Genomic DNA, 22,422 nt, shown 5'->3' on the forward strand with positions numbered 1-22,422 from the left:
TATTTGGAAAGAATACCAGAATGGATTTATATTAATTATGTTTGACACGAATACCAAGGTGAATGAACCATTAATGATATTTGACACGAAAAACAGAGTGAAGTTTTTATTGATAACTTTACAGAGTCACTGGCTCGGTTGGTAAGAAGCATTCAGAGGTAAAAACGAGGTTACTTATACCTTTCAACACCCTACCACACCCACAGGGCGCCTAAGGCCCGTGCTGGCGTAAAACACAAATTCACTCACCTTTATGCACTAAACTTGCCTAACATTCTTTACTTGTGGTATGAAGAAGATTGACAGCACCGTTCTTTGTCTAACAATCGCCTTTTTCCTTATTTCTTATTATTTCATATTGATAGTGCAATGAAGTCGTCTCATAGTTATGCCATCAATCTTTTAGTTTTTGTATGATTTTATTCTTCTGCCAAGTTGGACATTAGACTAATGATATAATAGTTATGACGTATTACGTTTGATATCTGATTCAATAAGAGCTTATGAAAAATGTGCTATTTCAAATGCTAACATGTTCCGCATGGATAATTATGATAATGTGAAGGTTTTTGTGATAACTATACGCTGGATTTTATAACAAACTCATTGTAATTTAGTTTGTATTTAGCTGTTGAACCTTGCGCAACCCGACGTTCATTTATTCTTGTTGTTTACGTTTCGCGGTAGAGATCGGGCCAGGTCTTGTGGATGTAGTAATTTTCGATACACTTCCTCATAATGGACGAAAAAGAGGACGGAGAGATTTCTGACGGGAATGGAGACAGTTTTGACGTAAGTACTTGTTAGTATTATGCTGGGATAAAGTGAACACAACCCTAAGAGCTGCCATTTGGTGTGGCCGAGATGAGTTTTATTAAGATTCCAGGTGCACATTCGCCACATTTCATAATCGTTTTCTTATTCCTTTTCACTGTCATTTTCATTATCATTTTCGAAGGTTTCTTTCGACGCTAGGTGTGTAGTTTTAGTTGACAGGTATCTGTGATTTCAAAAGGTAGCCTATCCTATATAGATTGACGGGACAAGGTATTGTCCACTAAAAAATTTCTTAGAGGACTTAAATTCTTTTGGGTAGACTATATAGTAGCTCCGCGGCGGCTACTGCCTTCTAACTTGACTTTTTCTACAGTTTTTTGGTTGCTAATTATGAATTTACCTTTAATTTTTGGCGCTCGAGTGTAATTAACCTGTAATTAACCCCTGAAGTCCATCCAACAAGGGGTTTCCATACGCCATCTTCACAAGTCAGAGCATGGATACGTCTGTTTCGAATGGTTCATATTCCCTCCAGCATGTGCAATAACTGGGTAGTTTACAGTTTCGGTTGCCAGGCTGCGTAACACCTTCTGCCCGTGCTACAATAACTCCGCCAAGGTAAGTAGTTCCGCGACCCAGCGACCCCATGCTTTCTTGGGGGGGTCCAGTGGGGGCAAAGCCCCCCGGCCAGGTTAGGACACGCCACCCTATGTTAGGTTAGGTTAGGTTGGTTACATCTGGTTAGGTTAGGACCTGGCACTACAGGAAAAGTTTGTCTTGTTTGTATTCGTCTGCCAGTTTCCTAGTTGGAACCTACACCACAGCCTTGGCCACCTAAACAGTAGACGCTCCCAATAACTTGTTAACGTATGGGTATCCAACCTCCCCAGGCCAGTACTAAACACGGTGAAGGGACATTCCATTTAGCCGACAACAAACAGATGCACTGCCAGGGAGCCTGTGAATGACCACAGGAGCCCACTTTTGGCGCCAAAAAACTTGCTATAGAAAACACGCCGAAAAAATAGGGTATTATTACAGTTTCGGTCAAATTCGGATATCTAATATTTTTTTACTTGCTATCATATATTTTTGTCATGATTCATACGAAATACTTACTCGCATCTTCCGCAAATTAAGAGTTACGGAGATATTTGCCGATGAATATTGTTCCTTGTTATCGCAAGGATGCGTTTATGCTGCCATGTCAGTTTTTCTGCTGATGCGTTTTTGTTTTTTGTCAATGTATTGTGGGTAAAAATGCCTAATCGTCTTTTGTTTTTCGTTATGAATTATAAGTGCGGTACAAATGCTGAAACCTGATTGGTTGCTTTGTTTCAAGAATATCCAATTAACTGCGATTTTGGAATAAGCCGCTTTCTACAAAAAGTGTGCTTCAGTTGACTGCCATGGATTCCGTCGCACATCTGCAGTGGGTGTTCTCTGTCTTACTTTGAGGCTATTGGTCGTTTCCATGGACATTACAATGGAACTCCACAGGTTGTGAATACCTTTCTTCGTGAACTTTTAGTACTACCATCTATTTAAGGTAAGTGAAGTGGTTAACGAAAAGGGTAACATTGCAGTTTCGCCGTGAATTTCACCGAAACTGTAACTAGACGTTAGTAAAATTTCGTTCCCTGTAACCCCTGGGCAAGCGCGGCAGCGCAAATATTACCGCTTGCCAGAACATACGAGCTTGCAACAATCATTTAAAATGTGCATAAGCCAGAGCGTGGCGCTTGCACCACCCGAAACTGAGAGCTGTACCCATGGCGGCCATGTATCTCTAAATCTAATCATTTGCGGTAGAAATAAAGGTCAGATTCGTTGAAAGTACACTATTTAAGCTAGGGAAAATGTAATTTTATATCGGAAATGTGAATTTGACCGAAACTAAATTTACCAAAAATAGCTCCCTCTGTGCTTCATGACAGTAATGAGAAGCGTGTTTTTGTTGGTGTTGCCCAAAGGAAAAGTAACTGAAAAAGTAAACAGTAAGGGGGACCCTACTGGGAACCAGGGTTTTGGGTGGGGAGAAGGAAAAGACGGGGTTTGTGGTGGCTGTAACGTACAAAATTCGCTAGTTTCCTGACCCACTAGTCTGCATACAAAAGCTTGTCCCGCTAGGCTACAAATGTAAGGCTCACCCGCTAAACTACAGAGGCAAAATCCAGGTTTCCTGCTGGCCGTAACGTACAAAATTCGCTAGTTTTTGACCCGCTAGTCTGCATACAAAAGGTTGTCCCACTAGGCTACAAACGTAAGGCTGACCCGCTAAACTACAGAGGCAAAATTCGGGTTTCCCTACTGGCTGTAACGTACAAAATTCGCTAGTTTTTGACCCGCTAGTCTGCATACAAAGGCTGTCCCGCTAGGCTACTACCATAAGGCTGACCCTGCCTACATTGGGGCGGACAGAAATCGCTAGCCTAGGCTACCTGTAGCCTACATAAGCAACATCGGTTAGGCTATTCCCTACCTCCCTACCTACATTAGAACCGGTGTAAATTTTGTAACGGTGATTTTTTAACATATCTGCTCGCAGATCGGGGTGGTGGAACGGCGCTACGCGCCTTATCAGCATTTTTAAAGATTCTTGGCAAGCTCGTATGTTCTGGCAAGCAGTAACATCTGTATTCACTGTAGCCACAGGCTACAAAAAACGATAAACTGCACACTAGGGTCAGTTCCAAAACACTACCTAACCTAGCAACAAAACAAATGTAAAAAGGCAGGTAAATGCTGTGCTTACCTTATTAGAAGTCGCTGCTGTCCGACCAGTATCGGCTTTGTAGGTCCTACTGTCCTGGGCTTCTTTGCAACTGCTGGCTGCTGAACAGGTGAATGGGAATTGCTCGGTCCGGGTCTTATTGTAGAGGGTTGGGAAAGTAAATCAGAAATAGGGGATGTCAGGAGGCTCTTGAGCGGATAGACGTGCTTAACTAAATCCGAAATGGACACGGAACACCTTCTAGGTATTGCTTCTGGACGCAGTACATAGAAAAGTAACTCTGGTAAAGTGGTTGGAAACAAACTCAAGTCGTGACTTTCCATCGCGCTGGTTTGAGAAAGAAAGAACGCGTGATTCTGGTGTTGGCCTTGGCCTATGAGTCATATCGATAGAACACATTGTGATTGGTTTGAAGTATTTAATCCTAAGCCCTAGGGCATGACCTGGGTCAGCCTGAGATACGATTGGACGGAATTAAATTTCCCGCGATCAGGCCGGGGCGACGTGCGGCAGCAGCCTTAGGAACTACGGGTTGAGAGGAGCGCCGCACTTCGGCCATCTGAAGAACTACGGGAGAGCGGTGCTCTGTGACACCGTTCACGCCAGCTTGGTACTTAGAAAAAGTTATGCTCCGCTGAAAAAATTGTTGATCGGGAAAATCAAGGAAATTGGTAAGGTAAGTTACTTTTTTGGGTAGAATCTGGCATGATGAGCAACATTTATTCTGTGCAATTTTTCATTTAGAGTCGTTGTTAATGAGTTGTGGGAGGGTCCCTCGGTCGTCCAAACTACCCGCAGTGGAGAAGGTAAAAACAGGCGCGGAGCTAATATATAGAATTACCTATTTTTTTTTTTTGCTGGCGCTCGGTTGAAACGACATTAATGACAGGCTGATATTGGGTAGTATGCAGAGTTGGGAGACAGGGGTAGCCATTGGGGGTAGTTTGCAGAACGACAGGACAATCTCTGAATGGAAACATGGCCTAAGTCCATTGTCTCTAATGTTTAGTGTTACTTAGTGAGGTCCAGGAGGGTCAAAGCCCCCCTGGCCAGGTCAGGGCACGGCACCTTAAGTGAGGTTAGGTAGATAAGTGACTTGGCATTCTAGGAAAGGTTAGGGTTCTTCACCCCCTGCACACTCTTGCATGGGAACAATGCCAGGGTCCCAGACATGTGATGCAAACCAACAGGTAAGCTCACCTGGAAAAGGAGGTCTCCTGCTTTCTTGTCTGTAGAGGCCTAGGCCTCCAACCAGACTATGGCACCCAAGGAGCTGAGGTTCTGTCACGCTCGAGCTTGTCCTGGAACTTGCAGCAAGACTTTCTTGTCACTTTCAGTCCCATCTCAAACTGGTTAGTAGTAATTGTGCTAGATACTACTGTATCCAGTTAGAGTGCCTTGGTACTATCTTCAAGAGGACTTGACATCTCAAGCCTGAGTGTTGATGAATCATCTTTAGTACTTTTTGACTAAGTGTGTTCAAAACATGTTTTCTTTCTACCCTCACGAGGATATTGAGCGAGTGTATTCGATGACCAAGATGTGGCGAGGAGTTTGTTCCAAGTACCTCACGAGGATAGGGTCATTGGTCTGCCCTCGCACTCCAGAAGAACCTGTCGGTTTTCAGATATTAAGAAGAAAGTGGTGTGGCTGTCCACTCTCATCTTTCTACCTTCAGGACGTTTCCCCAGGCCCTGGGACTCCTTTTCCCTGGTCCCTGTGACGGCTGCTCAGCAAGTTGTGTAGCTTGCCCAGTTCCCTTAATGGACAGTTTGCATCTCACCTAAGGTGTTTAGTGGCAAAGAACGAACGTGTGACGGGGGACTGGTTTCCTCCCTTCTCTGTTTTATCTCTCATCTTTCTCAGAGAGAGTTGAGTTGCCATCTGTCACTTGCTGGTCGGGCGGGTCGTGCAGGTGAGCCTGCATAACTGAGCACCCTGTTTATAGTCTTAGATTAATAGATGCAAGTCCTCCCCTCTTTCTAGTAATGGGAGAGAGGGGCAGATGACAAAACAAACCCTTTGGTTATCCTTGGTTTTTTTGTCTCCGATGCTTTGAGTTCATCCAAGTCCTTCTTTGAAGTAATGTTGCTACACGCACATATTAGTTAGAAAGGCCTAAAAGTCTAACAATTGAACACACAGTCATTCACACTTGTGTTCAACTTGTCAGAGGTTGGTCTCCTTCCTTTGCTCTTGAGGTGAACTGCAGTCAGTTAAGAAACGTACTCAGAATCCTCCCTCCAAGATGTAAGTATTCCTGTTGTAAAGGCCAATGGTGTGTATATTATGTAGGAACAAATGACAAATTTTTTAAGTAATCTGTATTTTTCCTAACTATACAAACCTGAGGTCCTTTACAACTTTATGCCCACCTCAGCCACCCATCATTCTGCTTCTTGGGCCAAAAGGCAAAATGGGTGCATACCGAGCGGGTGGGCGGGACTCCCACCCATAGTCGGTAGTTAACTATGTGCTTCATCTTGTTTAAAGTCGAACAGCTGTTTTCCAGCTGCACTAAGTAATTATGTTGTAAAGGATCTCGGGTTTATATAGTTAGGAAAAATACAAATTACTTGAAAAATTTGTCATATCAGAGACAATGGACTAAGCTTCCGCACGCAGGTAGTCTCATCATTCTGCAAACTACCCAGGTTTTGCCAGTTTTCATGGTCGGGTTTTTCACGCCTACCCCTGTCTCCTTACTCTGCATCCACTCCAAAAGCTCTGCATGGGGATATCCTTTGTTAATAAAATTTTTTGAGAAAACAGTTTAGGTCTGTACAGAGATATTTTTTTAGTACAAAGTTTTGATAAACAATATAGGAAACAATGTAGTCTATATAAAACATTTGAGAAATTAGGCCTACTTAGGTCATTTAAGAAATTTACTGTCTTTTGTTTAAATTTTTACTCTCATCCCTGAGGATTGGTACTCAGTGTACCCTGTGGAGCTTATTCTTGTTCAAAATAGGTACTATGTTTAGTATCATTCCCTTGGGGGTGAGCCTAAAAACAAAACAAAAAAGACAGTAAATAGACATAAACATTAAAAAAATATCAATTGAAAGCAGAAACTGGCTGTGGTAGTAGTCTTCAGTTTCACACATATAATGTAGTACAGGAGGGGCTGGTACTAAACACAGCTCCCTGCAGAGCTTTTCTGTAGAATTACCAAATGTATAATGGCTGGTTAAGATCCAAAAACCATAAAAAAAGTGAATGCTTTTTAAATTGTATGGTTAGGCATACAGGAACAGTAATTTTTGGAGTGTTGGACCAGTGTTCAGATTTCTAGACCTTGACTTAAAATACAGATTGAGCTGGAGAGTCTGATTAAGAGTTTGTTCATATCTGGCTTTGTCTCTATTTTCACCAAAACAACCTTAACCTAGCCTTACCAAGGTGTGTGGTGGCCCCCTAAACAGACCTTACCTTAAGTAACCTGGTCTGGTCTGGCCTGGCCTAGGCTACCCTTAAAGTTAGTATGTCCAAATCCTTACCCTTTGTGATGTGGATGTCTGCTTCTGCAAGAGATTTATTCCTTTTAGCCATTGGTTTGTGATGGTATGTTTCTATTTCCTAACTCTAGCCTTTATGACTTGGACCATTGACAGATTGTCTTGTTTGTCGGTTTTTCTTGTTATATTTTACCAGAGAACTTTCACTATTACACTTGATGTCCGATCCTCTTTTCCTGCCGAGAACTATGAGATTTGCTGAACAGCAGAACCAATTGGCAGTAAATGTGCCAGACTGTTGAACTTCTTGATTCCAGAGGTCTTTTATTCCTCATACTCTTGGACTGTGGAACAGTCTCCTTAAAGATGTGCAATTATAACCTCAAAAGTTCAAGCAAAGATGCAATGCTTCAATACTGTAAAACAATTCACCTTGTATTTTACTAATTTATTTACAGTATATTTTTATTTATTTATTTATAGATTTATTAATTTTTTCTCTGTTCTAATAACTGATTTATTCTTTTGTGTGTTTCCTATTATCTTCTGTAACTTTGTCAGATAAACACCATATTCTTTGGAAGCTTGAATTTTGAGTCAGTGGCTCCTGTAGACTTCTTCCATATGAATAAGGGTTTTTGTTCTGAATAACAACAATAATAATAATAACAACAACAACAATAATAATAACAATCTTAACTCAGAGCACCATGCCCTGACCTGGCTTTGTTCCCTCCCCCCTAAAAAAAACTAACAATGAAAACATAGACTTAGTAAAACATGTGGGAGTTTGCTCTCAGGCATAGATTGGCATAGGATACCCCTTAATAGTAGTAGGTTAAAATGAAGATGGAATACTTCCTAACCAACGTTACCTAGCCAGGGGGAGAGTGGGGGGGGTATAATTACAGGCCCCCACAAAACCCCAGAATTAGCAGTGAAATTATGTATGTAGGCAAGTAGAACGTTGGGAGAGGAATTTTTTGTCCGGACACATGGTCTGGCCTAGGCCACCCCTTGACAGTAGTACATAGGTCAAGATCCTTGTTAATCACTGTGCTAACCTATCAAAAACAATTACCCTTTCATACTAGCATGCACCCTATGATGCGCAAAAATGGCATAAGAGGCAAAGCAAGCTGCTTCATATGATAATCATTATTTCGTGCCATGGTATTTGAATGAATTTTGTGGAAAAAGTTTGAATCACTTCAATGGGCCATAATTGACTACAGGTTGACCATCACTAATCCGGCAATCAGTAGTCCGGAACAATCAGTAATCCGGCACAAATTTCGGCTAGAGTTATTTCTAATGTTTCCGCACTAATTTTCAAATTTCCCGGGTCGCTGCGCTAACTCGCTCGCCGGCCGCTTCGATTTGGTGGCGCTGTGTGCTGCATCGACAAACTAGAGGTGTTTGTAAACGCAAGCATGCTTTTGCTGTTCCATTTTTTACATTTATTATTGTCTTTTGGCCTACGCTAAGGTATATCGTATAGGCTACATATACAGTAGCCTAGCCTACATTATACTGAACTCTATTCACATATTAACAGCATTATACAAACATCAACATAACGACATTGCATCTTTTTCATGGATCTTTTAAAAAGTTATGCTTTACTACTGCATTGTATCCAATGGCGTATATTCTCATATTGCTTTTGTATTATAAATTGTGATCAATGTTTTGTTTTGGAATTGATAACGCGGTGTTTATTTCGCCGCATTTAACTCAGTTCAGTGCGCTTTTCTTGCTTCTAGTAAGCGTAAATGAATATAGATACTTTATTTATATGGGACAAGGATATTTTTCGTTATACGAAGTGTTTTTAAGTCGAAATATAACTTAAATACATCTCGTTGTGAAATTAATTTAGCTATTTTTTTCTTTAATATATGACGTTCGCGGGAATCGCAGCTGGCTGTTTTGGGGGCATGTTTGTTTTGTGTAAAAAAAATCAAGATTCCGTTTGCTATTTTCTCTTGATTTCATCATAATACGAGCTTTACGTATTTATCTTTTATCAGCGTAAAAACAGCAGTAATTTGTATTCTTTCATGCCCAGTAGTTTTAAAGTACAACCTCTCCAATTTTATTTACGGTCGAGTTTCATCCATGTTGCCGATGCACGATAATTTATAGTCATTAGCAGCTTGAACATTGTTTTCTCAGCTTCAGCTACAACTTGCAGCTTAAAGTTACTGAAGCAGTATATTTCCTTGCCGATCTTTTCTCCAAAGCGAATAAGGTTATAGTGTAAAAAATATGTCAGTCCTATTGTACAGTACTTAACGTCATTTGTAACATAACGACAGTAATTGTTTGACTGTACGATGGTTGAAATACAAACAAAACAGTTGTTATCCGATACGAGTAGTAGCAAAACAACAGTTTCCTGTTCGGTTGTTTATGGCTGTATGCATTTACGCAACAGTATAATGTTACTGACAATACTTTTATCATTCTCTTTTACTTTTTTAACTAGCAGATGGAATAAAGAGATGGAGGAAAAGAAGTTGGTCTCTCTCGCTGCCTGCGCGAAATCTAAAAATATTTCCTAAATATTTTCGTATCGGTATTAATTGCTAACCCCATCGTAAACTCGAAATATCGTAAGTCGAGCACTACCTGTATTTGATAATTGTCTTTCCTTTATTAACCAACTTGTACTGATTTATGGGATATTTTAATTCTAAGATGAGGTGCTTAGCTGCTGGGTTTCGTGTATTCTAGCCTAATAAATGGCTAATCCGGCACCCTCCAGGTCCCAGTGACGCCGGATTAGTGATGGTCAACCTGTATATGGCAATACTCACACCTCAGTTCGGGATATGAGGGAGAATAGTCTGACTTGAGATTTCATGGGGAAACATGTTACACCTCCCATCCCAATACATTTCTTATATATTTGTGTATAAATATACTCAGGGATTGTTGCTGGTTTTTGTTCTTATTTTTTATGGTAGTAAGTCAGCTGTAATTGTAATTTTGCAGAGTGGAGTACAAAAAATGTTAGAAAATGTATAATTCACCAAAAGGTATTACACCTCCCATCCCAGTACATCTCTTATATACAGTATTTGCCTATACTGTATATATATTTGGGGATTGTTTGTGGTTTTAGGTCCTGTCTTTTACTATAGTATTTCAGCTGTATTTGTAATTTTACAAAGTAAAGGACAGAAAAATATTAGAACAGGGATCACTCACCAAAAGGTATTACATCTCCCCATCCCAGTACAATGTACTCAGAAATTGTTGCTGATTTTAGTTTTTATCTTTTTGTGTGTTATGTAAGCTGTAATTGTACTGTAATTTTGCAAAATGAAACAAAAAAAGAATATTAGAAAGACCATAAATAACTCACTAAAATTAGCATCTTTTCACGAGTGTCTTGGAAAAGAGACCCCACACAGGGTTGGAAATGTTTACTTTCAGTTTCCTGTGGAAGGTACAGAAAAGTTTTTAGACTTTTTTTTTTATCTAGTGCATTTATGAATCTTTCTCTTTCCAGTGAAGTGTTTTTTTTTTTTAATTGGCTGACCTTAAAGTTTGCCTGGTTTCGGAGCATTGTTAACCCTTAAGGGACAGGCTAAACATACAAATATCAAACACACCCCCAGACCAGGCAAACTTTAAGGTTGGCCAATTTAAGAAAAAAACACATCAATGAAAAGAGGAAGATGTGCAAATGCACATGGTGTAAGAAAAAAATTTTTAAAAATTTATCCCTACCTTCCACAGGAATTGAAAGTGACTACAGACAGTCCCTGGTTATCGGGGGGGGGGGGGGTTTCCGTTCTGAGAGTGTGATAACTGAAAATTGGCAATTTCTGGTGCTTTTTCAGCGATTTTTGGGGCTTATTGGCACCGAAAAGTGCCGATTTTCAGTTATCGGCACCTCTGTTAGGTATGTATCGGCACTGATAAGCGGAAATTGGCGATTTTCAGTGCCAAAAATTCCCAATTTTCGTCACTAGATTGCCGTTAACCGGGGACTGCCTGTATTTACAACCCTGTTTGGGCCTTTTTTACAAGACATTCGTAAAAATATGTTAATTTTACCAAGTTACGTATGTTTTTTCTAATGATTTATTTTATTTTATAAAATTATAATTACAGCTCACACAGTATCACAACAGATAAGAACTAAAATCAGTAACAAATTCTGCATATATTTGCAGTAAAATATTTACGAGATTTACTAAAATGTGTAGATGCATCAACTTTTTGTGGGGTATACATGTTTTTCTAATATTTCTTTGCCCTTTTCTTTGCAAAATTACAATTATAGCTGACATACTATCATAAAAGATAAGAATTAAAACCAACAGCAATGCTTGGGTATATTTATGGGCAAATAAATAAAAGGACGTCCTGGAGCTGCAGAGAGGCAGTACATCCCCCAATGAAATCTCAAGACATACTAAATAGTTGCCATAAGTCATTTATGGCCCATTGAAGTGCTGTGAACATTTTTCCCACTAAATTCATCCAAACCGAATGGCGCATAATATTAATACTCATATGAGGATTCCCGTCCCTCACCCAAAACCTGTTATAGATACAGTACTCGTGAGGATTCCCATCCATTAAGGGTTAATGTATACATTTAGCCAGGCTTGTAAGGGTTAATGAACTGCTTACCGTATTCGGAATAGATGAACACTTGTTCATCCCCTCTCTTGTTTAAGGCAGTTAGGGAGTATGTACAGTAATTAAAAATCCACGAGAACAGGGAATTTTTCATTCTTTCTTGGAAAGTAGCTCTTATGAGGTTAGCCTCCTCTTCTGCAGCCAAGCCTCCTCTTCTGCAGCCAATCTGTTGTCCAAGTATTGCATGGTGTCCAAGGTGGAGCCTGCAGCCTCAGCCTGTAGTCCCTTTGGGGAGGAGCAGTACAGAACCCAATCTAAAAGCAAGAGTCCTTGCAGTTCTAATAACCAAGATCCACAGCCATTTGCAGGCCCTTTTGAATGATGGGCAAAACTTAGGGACAGACCCCTGGCTGGTAATGGTAATAGTGGTGGGTTATGTCATTCTTTTTCTGTCACCTCTGCCCCTGTCAGTGTCCCTTCCAACTTTCCCTGCCTACTTTCATCACCAGGAAAAGTTCCAAGTCTTGCAAAAGGAAGTCAAACTCTTGTTGCAGAAAGCAGTCATAGAGCTGGTGTCAGAGGCTTCTCCAGGCAAGACGACTTGATGTTTTCATTAGATGTGTTGGATGCATATTTTCATATCCTGATCAGCCCTCTGTCTTGCAAGTACCATTGGTTTGTCTTTGCAAGGAAAGTGTTCCTGTGCAAGGACCTGTGCATTTTAGCTCCTTTAGCATGTTGGTGTCATTCTCTCAGGATTCATATTCTGCTTTATTTGGATGATTATTTAATTCTAGCCAACTCTTGCAAGAGGATTCTGATAGCCAAAAGCATTCTTATTCATTTGGCTCAGATTCTGGGTGTTTTGATAAACTTGATAAAGACCTTGCTGACTCCAACTCAGTCAGTTGTCTATCTGGGGATGAGAATAGGCTCTCCTTTGTAGAAATGGATAGACAGTTTTTTGTCTCTTAAAGAATTTCAGTCCTTAAAACAGCATCCAGCAAAGCCGCGGCTCTTGCTTCTAGGCCACATAGCCTCATTTGAGAAATTGTCTGTATAGCCAGACTCAGGATGAGACCCATACAGTTTTATCTGAACCAATCTCTTCAGATGCCTGCTGGATTCGACTCCAGTCACGGTATCTACAAGTCGTCTGGAAACTGCAGGTATTTCATCTAGGGTGAAGAACCCAGGCCTCATATTATTTTCAGGTGCCTCAGTGCTGCTTGGGGTGCCATTCTAGGTGACGTAGAGATGTCGGGACTTTGGTTGGATGAGGAGAAATCACTACACATCGAGAACCTTGAGCTCCTAGCAGTCTGGAACAGCGTAAAGCGGTGTGAACCTCTTGTGAGGGATAAGCTAGTAGCAGTGTTTTCAGACAAGCCCTTTTCCTATACAGTATCAGGAAACAGGGTGGGATGCAGTCCCCTTTGATGTTCCTTTTAGCAGAGGGTTTTCTGTGGAATGAAGCAAGGAATATTATTCCTCTTTGTCAGTTTGTGCTGGAAAGAACAATTTCTTAGTTTACCAGCTCAGCAGAAAGGACCAGACACTACCCAGAGAGCAGTCTCTGAACCCAGAAGTCTGTTAGGCCATGTGGAAACTTTGGAGAGTTCCAGATCAACATTTTGCCAGTTTACTGTTCCCCTTTCCAGGACCCTCAGGCCTAGGTGGTAGACACCTTTCTTCAAGGCTGGTCTGGTTTGGATACATTATGCCTTCCCTCCTCTAGGAGGGAATCTTGGAGAACCGGAATAATCTTCATAGCTCCTTGTTGGCAGCAAAGGAAAAGGTTGCCAAATCTACTTCAAATCCATATAGGAGAGATCTTCTCAGACAATCATACTACTTGAGATACCGCCAAAATCTCCTCATGCTTCAGCTAACTGCATGGAGACTATCAACTGTCTGTTATGAGATTGAGGTTTTCAAGAATATCACGAGTATATCCTCACGTTTAAAAGAGATTCAACCATTAAATTACAAAGTGTGTCACCAACTTATGGTGGGTGATCCATTCCAGCGCCGCACCGGAAGTTGGTTTTTCACCATTAACAGGGCTTACAGCACCGTAACTTGATGTTTGGTGCCATAACGAAATGCTGCACCAAGCTACAGGGCTGTTAACTTGATGCCTATTCTTGCCGTTAGTGCCGTCAACGGCACTTACGGTGCCATAACTTGATGCAACATCAAGCTACGGCACTGTAAAATGCTGAAAAGGTGCTGTAAGTACGGTGACACACTACAGTAAACCCCCCCGTATTCGTGAATAGCTGAAATCCACGAATAGTTAAAACCCCTCTAAAAATGCTTAGAACTGCCTATTTTGATAGTTTGAACACAAGAAAAACCCTCTGAAAATGCTGATATCTGAGTATTTTAATAATTTCATCACAAAAAGTGCATTTAGTCATGAAAATGATATGAAAATACAGTAAACCCCCCATATTCACGGTCTCACAATTCGCGGACTCACACATTCACGGATTTCTTTTCGGAATGTATCTACCCATTATTTGCAGAAAATTTGCCCGTTTGCTGTATTTTTCACTGAGAAATATTCACGAAATACTGTATTTTCATCTCATTTTCATGACTAAATGCACTTTTCGTGACAAAACTATTAAAATACTCGGGTAATGCTCGAGTTACGATAATTCGATTTTGCAATGGGGTAATTTTGCAATTAATACTGATACGACAATATTATTAATAAAATATTTTAAAATTTTGCACGAGCGCAGGCAGCAGCGTAATCAGGCAGTGAGAGACCAAATTACAATAGACAACTTTTCCTCCATCTCTTTATCCCAACTTCTAGTTAAAAAAAGTAAAAGAGAATGATAAAAGTACTGTTAGTAAAGTTAAATTCTTTTGTAAATGCGAATATGGGGGTGTTTACTGTACAGTAATTAGTGAATATTTTTCAGTGAAAAATACCGCGAATGGGCGAATTTTCTGTGAATAATGGGTAGATATGTTCCACAGAGAAATCGGCGAATACAGGCAGTCCCCCGGTTATTGGCGTGGTTCCGTTTCTGAGGGTGTGATGGTAACTGAAAATCGTCGCTAACCAAAAATTGGCTATTTTCGCCGCTTTTTCGGGCTTATCGGCACTGATAAGGGGAAATTGGCGATTTTCGGCGCCAAAAATTGCCAAATTTCGTCGCTAGACAAGCCCCATAAAACTGGATCGCCATTAACCGACCCCGTCGTTAACCGGGGACTGCGTGTACTTGAGTCCGCAAATAGTGAGAACATGAATACGGGGGGTTTATTGTATCAACAGCTTTGGGCAGTCTGTCGATTATTGTTTTTTCACAGAAAAAATCATTGTTTTTTCTGCCCGTTCAGGCTATGAAGGGATATACAGTCAATACTTTCTTGTGTGTTCTGACATGCCAGTGATCTGAATTTCAAAGAGGGGAATAGATCTTTTGAGATTGAAATCCCTAAGACATCTTATTAACCTCTTACTTGGAACCTGGATGTGGTCGTAAAATTTTTATATTCAGATCCTTTTAGATCCATAGAAAAGGCATCTTTAAACATTTAACCATGAAAGTTCTCTTTTTGGTAGTGCAGAAGACTGCAAAAAGGGTTTTTAATCTCCAAGCCTTTTTGCAAAGTGTTTGTTTCTGCTGTGGGGTGCTCTTCTTTCTTTTCTTCCCTTGCTCTCATCTGCCCTGTTAGTTTTTAGAATTTGAGAAATAATATTAAAACCTCTCAGTGATGAGGTTAAACATGTATTTTTTTGGAGCTATGAGGCCAAACATGCATAATTCTAAGAATACAGTATTATGCCCTTTTATTGTTCATGGGTTAAGTCTGCTCATGAGGAACTTGACCCTGGTTTTAGTACCTTTACTTAAGTTAAAAATTCATGGTATATGAGTGGTAGGTACATTTTTAATTTATTGAAGAATTTTTCCTTAGGAAACATGGTTAACACAGTGCAGTGGAAGTACAATTCCCTTTTGCTTCTCATTATTTGAGAGAGATTTCTTTTGAGAATTGCAGAGCCCTTAGTCCTTTAGGCATGGTGGGGACAGTTTTTGTGAACTGAATGAGTTGGTAGCTTTTCCTCACTGCCTCTAGTGTATAATTCCCTGGTTTGAGTTTTTGGGGAGCATGAAGATACATTGTATATAGAAGCATACCTTTGTATCTGTAGTTATCCTCTGTAGTTTTTGGCTCATTTTTTGGCATGTTGGACCAAGGCAGAGCTATTTCCTTTGTCACCGCTTTTGAGGAGGCAGGTTTCTCTGTAAGAATAATGTGACTATGATATTCATAAGAACCCTACTTCTCATTGTGGATCTACCTTCTGGCGGCAGAACTTACCAGGAAGGATCCTAATGCTGGGAAGAATGCTTCAAGTTTCATATGAAACTTAAAGGTTACTTGGTTGAGCAGAAGTTCTTGTACTGCACTAACCCACTGTCTTATTCTCAAATGTTGGACTCTGCTAACTTTAACAGTAGGTAAGATTCATACCAAATTATGAAAATTTTTATCATAGGATACTTACCTACTATTAAAGTATGAACCCCCCTCCCCCAACCTCCCCACACCATAGTGGGCTGGTCGTAAGAATTTGATCAATACAAACATTCTACACATTTGGTGGGAGGAGTGTAAAACTAGACAGTCTATCCTGTCAGTCAAGTCTTATTCTCATTTTCTTTAAATGCTGCACTGTGACCAACAGCATGAAGATGTAGGGTAACTTTAACAGCAGGTATATCTAAATAATAAATCATTGCAAATTTCACTCTTTCTTTGCAGCTAATATACAAGCCAGTTGTACGCCAAACAGTTTCAGTATCAGTTAAAGGCCCAGAGAAGTTGCTATCAAGGAGAAGATTACTCTTCAGATTCAGACTCGGATATAAGTGCTATCAAGAAAAGGAGGCATAATGTTAGTAAAATGGATACCAGTGGAACTGGAAGGTGAGTATGTGTTTGTAATGTATTCACTCGTTATATTTATTATTAGACTGTTTCTTTAATCAGTTAGCCTGTCTGGAGACCAGCTATTTGATACATACTACAGTACCATATATCATCATCATCATCATCCCAATGGAAAGACTAAATGACAAAGACACTCAGTAAACGAGATAGGTTCCAGCACATAGCATTATAGCATGAACTTCATAATCACAACATTTCGTCATAGCCTTCAACATTATTGTAGAATTCTGCTATTGCGTTTTCCCTTTATGTGGTTTGATATGTAATGAGTACTTTTCACTCTGTTACTTCCTGCCTCAACTCCCATCTTCTCAGGTCATCTTCTGTTCTTTGTACAGTATATATGAATTGTTCCCACAAGGCATAGAGTCCATGTCTTTTGTGCGGATAACCTGGTGATAGTTGGTTTGGTTGTTGAAGCTTGGCAACAAGATAGTGAAAGGTAGCAGTATACTGCCCACTCACCCATCAGTAACCCAGTCACTTTTTCTTAAACTGTTGTTGAGTTGTCTCTACTAGTACCCTGGTCACGAAACTTAGTTTCATATAAGTAACTTGCCAAGTAATTACATAGCTATAGCTTTAACCTCACGCGGCAGCCTTTTGTTTAAAAATCGCTGTGGCACTTTGATAGTTAGTGTAGGTGACAGGCCCCGCCCACTTAACATGTAGTGTTGGAGCGCTGTAGCTGGTAGTGTCATTCTGTTTTGCCGCCGCACATGGTCGACATTGTTATATTTGATGCAGCTTCTTTTTTTTTTTTCTTTTTTTTTTTTTTCCCCCACTGGATTTCAGTGAAGTATTTTTGCTTTTATGTAGCCTTCAAGCTTTTGTGTGCTTTTGTAAGCTTTTTGGAATTAGATATGTCTGATTTGAGTGCTTCTAGTGTTCACTATACTAGCGAAGGCTGTAGAACTAGATTGACTGAGGTATGTTATGATTCACACGCTATGTGCAGTAATTGTAGGGGGCAAGTATGTTCTAAGGAGAATACTTGTGATGAGTGCAAGAATTGGGATGAGAGAAAGTGGAAGGTTCTTGAATTTCACCTTAGTAAGCTTGAAAGGGATAGGAAGAGAAAGGCAGCCTCTAGGGCCAAGCATAGGGCTTCTGTTAGCCTAGATTCTTCTCTTGTTCCCACCTTTTCTCCTATTCCTAGCCCTCCTACTATCAATCCACTTACTCCCGTGCCCGGCTCCCATACTTCCAACCCCAATGCCAACCTTGAATCCAGGTTTGATAAGAAGTTAAACCTAGTAGTGCATACTGTGTCTGAGATAGGGGCATCCCTGAGAGTCCTAATGGACGAAGTTTTCTGTGATAAAGTGTTTAGTGAAGTGCGAGTGGAGGAGGTGGCTACCCTTCCCGCTGGCTCACCTAGACGAAGGTCACTGTCCCGCTCCCCTAAACCTGGGAGAAGACATATCAGAAGTCCAAGGGAGGCTGGTGGGGTTTGCCCACAGGTAGTTAACCCCCAGTTGAGCCTGTTGCACGTACCCAGGTGTCGACAGACGGCTGTTGGAAAGGCCTGTCTCTGGATGTGCATTGTTTGTTGTCAAGTTTGGACTCCGATTCCGATTCCAGATGCCACAGGCGCTTTCTCATCAGATCATTTAACACTTCTAAACAGAAAAAGGCCGATCTGGTTTCGTGGAATCTAGACGTCGTGATTAAGTGGCTCACAGGCCCTCCTTTCGAATCCCTCGGTTCCGCTTCCCTAAAGAACCTTACTCAGAAGACACTCTTCCTCATAGCTTTGGCGACTGCAAAGTGAGTAAGTGAACTGCAAGCTATTGACATGAGGGTAGGCTTCCCCCAAGGAGATGCAGTGTGCTCTTTTACCCTAGGTTTCCTCGCCAAGAACGAGGACCCATCCAAGCCCTAAGATATTATCTGCAAAGGACCAAGAAGATCAGAGGGCCATCCAGCAACCTCTGGTGTTCTGTCAAGAATCTTCTCGCCCCTTTCAAAGAACTCATTGTCGTCTAAGGGACCTGATTCCGAGGTGCATTCTCTTTGGGGGACATTTGCCTCGTTCAAAGAGAAAGACCATGAAGTCCGGAGCAATTAAGCACTTCTTGCTTTCAAGCAATTTGTCCCTTTTCATCCACTTTTCAGTCAGACCTTTGGAGGTACAAACTGCCCGTGATCTCACTAGTTAAAAGAAGTCAAACAGTGTTTGAGAATTGCAGTACTTGGGGCCATTATCAGTGGCTGGCATGGTATTTGGGGAAGAAGCATAGGAAGCATTCTTTCTCTCCTCTGTCTCTTAGCCTTGACGTAAGGTGTTGAAGTTTTGTTTTTTGGGGAACCTGGGGGTACTTTGTACCTGGAGTGCCCACCAGTCTTAGTGGATCGGTATTGGTTTCTTTGTCAGCATAGGTGACAGCGTTGTCTGGTTGTTTGTTTTATTGGTACTGCGCCCAGGGCAAGGGCACTCTTATATGTCTTGTCAGTGTTCAGGCTTACCCTCCATTCTTGACTCCCACTTGTGTAGAGGCAACCCTCGGCTCAACTACCACGCCACTGCAGGCTAAGATGAGCACCAATCAGAGGCAGTATTCACCTGCAGTAGCTCTCTTACCAGGTAAGGAAATGATAAGCATTGTTTCAACTATAGCCATCCTTTGTATTTCAAAGTCATTATCACACCTTAATGTTTGGCGTAGAATATGTCCATTCATCCCACCCCCCTATCAGTGTGGGATTCAGCTATGTAAATTAATTACTTGGTAAGTTTCTTATATGAAAATGATATTTTCATAAAATTAAGTTTCATATATACTTACCAAGTATTTACAGGATCAGAGCCCTCCCTCCCTCCCCTCTTGAGACATAAGGGCATAGCAGAATGACGCTACCAGCTACGTCGTTCCAATACTGCCCGTTAAGTGGGCGGGGCGTATCACCTACTGTGATTTTTAAATGAAAGACTACTGCGCGAGGTTAAAAGTATAGCTATGTAATTACTTGGTAAATATATATGAAACTTAATTTTATTATGAAAATATCATTTTGTAGCTTTGTGTTAATTTGTATTATTTATGTGCTATTGGTGATTTAGCATGTAAGAAAACGGGACAGGTAGTGCTTGCAACAGTTTGCACAGATCAGAGAGTGGCTAGCTTGGATGGTTCTGCCTCTGCTGTAGATCGGGGGTATGGGGGAGATTGTGCTCAGTCCTCCGAGCATGCTCAAGGCCAGGCTTTTGGAGGTGCACATCCCAAGGCCATGAATCTTATTCAACTTCGGGATGACTTCCTGGGGAAAACAACTAGAGCAGCTGATGTACTCTGTCAGAATTAACCTGGTTTTACCACAGAGGTTTCACCACCCTGTGCATTAGAAGAGGTTGATTCCCTTGTCTACAGATCAGGAAATTTCCTTTATGTCCCACTTGACAGCCCTTTGAGTGGCCTTAACCTTACTGCTGCATGCTCTCTTGCTGATGATCCCTTACCAATCAGAAAAGGTTTCATTACTGACAAAATAAACTGCCTTATAGCTCTTCCACGCTGACCTATCTCTTAAATCGACTCTGGGATTCTGTCCCAGTCAAGTTCATCCCCATTTTCCTCTGAGGAGTCAGGCAAAATTGGTGAGAACTTTACTTACTACTCCCTTGGGGCTTCCATCAAATTGCAGTTTCCTTGAAAGTGCCAGGTATCTGGAAGGGGGAGCTTGCACTTCCCCTTCTGACCCTTCATCCTTCATGGATCTTTCAGGTCTCATTAGTGAGGAAGGACCAAGTTTCTGGTTGGGAGTTGTAAATAACTATTCAGGTGAACTTTGGTTAGGCTTGAGGAAGGAGTCAAACTTACTGGCTTCCATCCTCATTTTTGTACGAGAGGGCACGTGTAAGTTCTTGGCTTTAGTTTCTTGGCTTTATAGTAGTGCTTAAGCTGTTGTAGCTTTCCCAAGTACCAACACCTGCACATCCATCCTAATGTACATCCCAAACTGTGTTTGTACTGGTATGGCAAATGTAGTTGAGCTAAATGACCAAATACCAATCAGAAGACTTGGGTCTGACAATGTTTTCTCTCTGTCTAGGGCAGGTGGAGAGCATTGTTCATCACTGGATGATGATACTGCTACCTACTGACATAGATTTTTTATACTTTCATGGGACTGACAGGACTTCATTGGCCTCTTGCTTTGGGTACAAGGCTGAATTACTGGAGTTAGCCTTATCTTGCTCAGTGTATTTGATCAGGAAGTTGGCGAAGCTGGCATTTCCAGTTGGTCACAGATTGTCTCTTTAGTCTTTTGTCTGTGGTAAAGATTGTTTGGGGTATGACAGGTTTATGATCTTAGGTCCCAGTTCCTATAAAACAGTGCCAGTCTTGTTATGTAAGACAAGACACCCCATGTATAGTGACTCCACACACAATGAAGGAAGAAATAACAAATTCAAGGTGATTTGTATTTATTGTAGATATTTAAACGTGTCTTTTTTTTTTCTATCCCATCTCTAATCCTTGTGGTTAATGAAGGTGAGTGATCGGTACCTTACCAGGCACCAATTACCAAACTGGCTGTTTGTAGTGTTGCATATAAAGACTTCAGGTTGGTATAAAAATGCAAATTATACTGAAACCCACATAAATTTATTTAGCTGTTCCCAAATCTGCTACCACTTATTGCATGCTCAAACCATTTCAGTCTATGGGATCTTGATAATTTTTTCAGCCTCAGTGCAGCACATCTCTCATGAAATTTAGTTTCTCATTTGGCAAACTGGATATTGATAGTAAGTTTTGTGTATATAAAATGACACATATTCTTGTGTTTTCTAGCTACAGTTTATTCAGAAGACCATAAACTTTTCACCTTTAAAATTTAATTACCTGTTTTTCAGTGAACCACAGAAAGGATGGCCTCCAGATAGCCAGGAGGCAGTGAGAGCTTTTTTGAAGCCTCGACGCCGGAACAATGTGTGGTCGACTGTTATGGAAGAGCAGGTGGAATCTCAGTTGAAATTTTAAGTCTTAGATCTTAATTAAAAGCCAGATATTATCAGTAGAATATCAGCTATTCATCAAAAAAATTATTTTGAGACCAGGTCTTTTCATATATATATGGCTCAGTGTCTCAATTTGCCAAAAATCAGTGTACTTCAAGGTGTAAAGTTTCTAAACGTATGTTTACAAAACATTTCTTAATCATTCCATTCAGGTTTCTTAATTCTGTATAGGAAATTATATCGTGCATAGTGTTTGTTGAAAAATTATCAGTACTTTGAAAGTTATTAAGCTCTGTTATATGACATTTTTACATTCCCAAATTAACTCAGGAGTCATAGAAAAAGGAAAAATAAAAAAATTATTACTTGATTTCAATTTTGAATCATGCAATATTTAAAGTTGTAGCATTATTTTCTAATCCATGCAACATTATAAAGTTGTAACATTATTTCTTAGGGTAATAAGACAACAAAATCTAGAATGTATTTTGGTAGATGTCCAGAGCACTTTACACCAGATCTCTTATCATAAAAGTAAACTAAACACCACCATCTATTGAGAAAAGTGTCCACCAAGTGTTTACTACTAGGAGAGTAAGGGTATGAAACAGAAATGCATCAAAGAACAGGTAAAATTAGGATGATAAAAATTGGTAGGAATATTTTTTGGTGATAAGCAAGTACGTATTCATGTGAGTGTAAATAAGATACATGACCACTTCACAAGCATACTCTGGATAGTAAAGGAAGGTGTTAATGAGCAGCATGGCCAGTTACATTTTCCTGTTGGCAAAACATTTTTCTGTAGTGAGCAGTGTGATTAACCGGAGTTTCCTTTGTCAAGAACCCACACAAAAAATGATTTCTTGGCAAATCTCCATGAAGATTCAAAATGA

General features: G+C 40.5%; 1 protein-coding gene across 1 annotated transcript in view; it reads left to right on the forward strand.

Moving 5' to 3' along the window:
• Nucleotides 1-615: 615 nt before the first annotated feature.
• Phax (phosphorylated adaptor for RNA export) overlaps nucleotides 616-22,422 on the forward strand; it is a 57,822-nt gene continuing 36,015 nt past the window's right edge. The window contains exons 1-3 of the mRNA XM_067095365.1: nucleotides 616-792; nucleotides 16,372-16,536; nucleotides 21,422-21,524. Of these exons, the coding sequence (XP_066951466.1) occupies nucleotides 16,514-16,536; nucleotides 21,422-21,524 (126 nt within the window). The 5' untranslated portion in view covers nucleotides 616-792; nucleotides 16,372-16,513. The remainder of the gene's footprint in view (nucleotides 793-16,371; nucleotides 16,537-21,421; nucleotides 21,525-22,422) is intronic.

The sequence above is a fragment of the Macrobrachium rosenbergii genome, chromosome 51, assembly GCF_040412425.1.
Source record: "Macrobrachium rosenbergii isolate ZJJX-2024 chromosome 51, ASM4041242v1, whole genome shotgun sequence".
Taxonomy (NCBI): Eukaryota; Metazoa; Arthropoda; class Malacostraca; order Decapoda; family Palaemonidae; genus Macrobrachium; species Macrobrachium rosenbergii.